The sequence below is a fragment of the Myotis brandtii genome, unplaced genomic scaffold, assembly GCF_000412655.1.
Source record: "Myotis brandtii unplaced genomic scaffold, ASM41265v1 scaffold743, whole genome shotgun sequence".
In the NCBI taxonomy this organism is placed as follows: Eukaryota; Metazoa; Chordata; class Mammalia; order Chiroptera; family Vespertilionidae; genus Myotis; species Myotis brandtii.
The window spans coordinates 1,928,841-1,931,444 of NW_005370960.1; the positions used below are offsets into that span (position 1 = coordinate 1,928,841).

Consider the following 2,604-nt stretch of genomic DNA (forward strand, 5'->3'; position numbering starts at 1 on the left):
CTGATTCCACTCACTCAGCTCCTCCTTCTCTTTGTCAGTCTCCAGCTCAGAGGCAGGCTTCGGCGGGCTGGGAGGCCGGAAGTAATAGTCCACTGGGGGAGGGAGAGCCCTGCTGAGATGGCCAGCTGCTGCTCCCAGGGCCCCCCAGCTGCTCCCAGAGCCCCCCAGCTACACCCAGGGCGCCCGCGACAATGAGGAAGTGGGGTCAGTGGGCCTTGAAGAATCCACACAGGCCCAGAGGACGGGGAGGTCCTCTTGGACCGAGAGGCCACCTGGGCTCAAGTGGGCCCGGAAGACCCCAGGAAGCCAGCAGCCCCACCCAGCAGGGCTCGGCCTGGGGAAAGGTGGGCTGGGCTGGGCAGGGAGTGGGAGCCTTGAGTGACAGTGGCACCAGTGACCAGGAGGGGTGAGTCACGAGGGCTGAGCCGGGCCAAGGGTTGGAGGGTTAACGGGACAGGAAAAGGACAAGGACCTGCTAGGCCTGCAGCCAGGGAGGGGGGAGTCATCCCAGGGGACAGGGAGCTGGAGGGAGGGGCTGCAGAGCGGGGAGGAGAGGTGGGAGCAGAAGGCAGAGCAGAGTCAGGAACCAGGAAGGTGTCGAGGGGAGGCCCAGCCTGAGCAAGGAGAGGAATGAGGGCAGCAAGGCTGGTGGCACGTGGGGACGTCAGGGCACGGCCTCCAAGCTGGCCCCGGGCACTCACTGTCGTCATAGTCGGGAATCACGTAGCCGTCCCCATAGTCGGGGGGCAGAAGGGGCTTCCCAGGCGGCTCTGTGGAGAGGGGAGGCAGTGGGCACAGAGCCCCTGGAAGGACTGCCCCCGCCCCCCCCTGCCCCATCCTACCGATCCTCTCCTTCTCCTCTGGGGCCTCGACCCCCTGCCCCGGGGGCTCCGCCTTCTCCTCGGGGTGCTCGAGCCAGGGCCTCTCGGGCCTCCTCCTGCTGGGGGGTGGTCTGGGCTGCTTCTGGCGCCGGATGTACTCGACTGGGGGAGAGGGAGGACTGAGCGGGGGGAGGCAGCCGGGCTGGGAGGGATCCCCAGCGGGATCATCCGTGGACCCCCAGGGCAGGGGTCTGGATCTGGATGGGAGGTGGGGCCAGTGGTGGCTGGACAACTGGGGTCCTACTCACAGTCCTCGTAGTCCTCCCTCTCTATCTGGTCGTTGTAGTCCAGGGTGGGCTGCTCCGCCTCCTGCTCCAGCTCCTCCTCCGGCTCTGGGAGGAGACACAAGCACACTGGCAGCCCCTACCGGCCCCTGGAAGCCCAACCAGCCCAGGTGGTCGGTCTCCCACTCACCAGGGTGGTGCTCCACAGGGGTCTCTCCTCCGGGACCCGGCCAGGGACCTGGGAGGGCCCCACCTGCAACACAAACCAGCGCAGTAGACAGAGGCCTGCGGGGCCAGGGGTCGCTCCTGGGCCCTGCTGACACCCGGAGGCCTCCCTCCCTCCCAGGGGGCCTCAGCACCCTGCTGGCACTCCCAGGGCGATTGCTGGGTGGTAACCTGGGGAGCCCAGCAACACACAAGGGGTGGCTCTGAGTGGGATCCAGGGGACAGATCCCAGGACAGTGAGAGCAAACCCCCAGCCAGGCCACCAAGCCCCCACCCACCACCTGAGGGAGCTCCACTCCAACTGCGGGGGCCCTGAGGGTCTGCAGGAAGCAGGGGCCCAGGACCCACCAGGGACCCCCTCACCCCTCGCTCCCTGCAGCCCAGCAGGGCAGAGCCCACCATCCAGAAGAGCTGACACACACCTTCCTCCTGCGGCAGCTCCTTGGGGCTGGGGCTGAGGGGCGGAGGCAGTGGCCACCATGGGGCTTCTGAGGGGGTCGGAGTCGGGGGCCTCTTCCCAGCCAGGGGCCTCTTGGTGGCCTTGGGTGACTTCTCCTTGGGCCTCTTGGTGGCCTTGGGTGGCTTCTCCTTGGGCTTCTTAGTGGCCTTGGGTGGCTTCTCCTTGGGCCTCTTGGTGGCCTTGGGTGGCTTCTCCTTGGGCTTCTTGGTGGCCTTGGGTGGCCTGGGGGATCCCTCCAGCAGCTTCCTGGCCGCCTTGGGGCCTTTGTCCTTCTTCCCTTTCTTCCCTTTGTCTTTGGTCTTTTCTGGAGGCGCTGACCAAGATGCAGATGTAGGGCCCATCAACGGAGAAGCAGCTCTGTGCCCCTGGGCCCCCCCACAACCCTAACGCTCCTGTTTACCCCCCATTTCCCAGGTCAGGGAACTGAGAGATGACGTCACCTGCCCCATGACAGAGCTGGCCTTGGAACCCAGGGTTCTGTCTGCAAGACTGCTGTCAGCACATCTTGGCTCAGGGCACACACACCCACCCTCACCGTGAAGGCTCCGCTCCCATGAGCAGGCCCTCGTCCTCCCACCGGTCACAATCCACCTTCCAAATATGTTCCCTCGGCCAGTCAGGGAGTGGTGTTCTGTGCTGGACATAGAAAGTGCCAGGTGACTAAGCCCTCTGGGCCTGGGGGGGGGCACCCCAGTCTCAAGGGGGAGGCAGTCTCCTCCCTGCCAACTGCCGCCAAAACAAAGGGCACGGTGGGTATGGGGGGCACTGCTGGGCCTCAGGAGTGCTCTCAGGGGCACCTATGGCAATGCCCTAT

At 66.0% G+C, this 2,604-nt stretch overlaps 1 protein-coding gene across 1 annotated transcript in view; it reads right to left on the bottom strand.

The window, feature by feature from the left end:
* The window catches only part of AEBP1 (AE binding protein 1), a 7,477-nt gene extending 5,260 nt beyond the window's left edge, over positions 1-2,217 (bottom strand). Inside the window, exons 1-6 of the mRNA XM_014530543.1 lie at positions 1,753-2,217; positions 1,296-1,358; positions 1,130-1,213; positions 843-983; positions 702-770; positions 15-92 (exon numbers count right to left, since the gene is read on the bottom strand). Coding sequence (XP_014386029.1) covers positions 15-92; positions 702-770; positions 843-983; positions 1,130-1,213; positions 1,296-1,358; positions 1,753-2,131 — 814 coding nt within the window. The 5' untranslated portion in view covers positions 2,132-2,217. The remainder of the gene's footprint in view (positions 1-14; positions 93-701; positions 771-842; positions 984-1,129; positions 1,214-1,295; positions 1,359-1,752) is intronic.
* Positions 2,218-2,604: the final 387 nt, after the last annotated feature.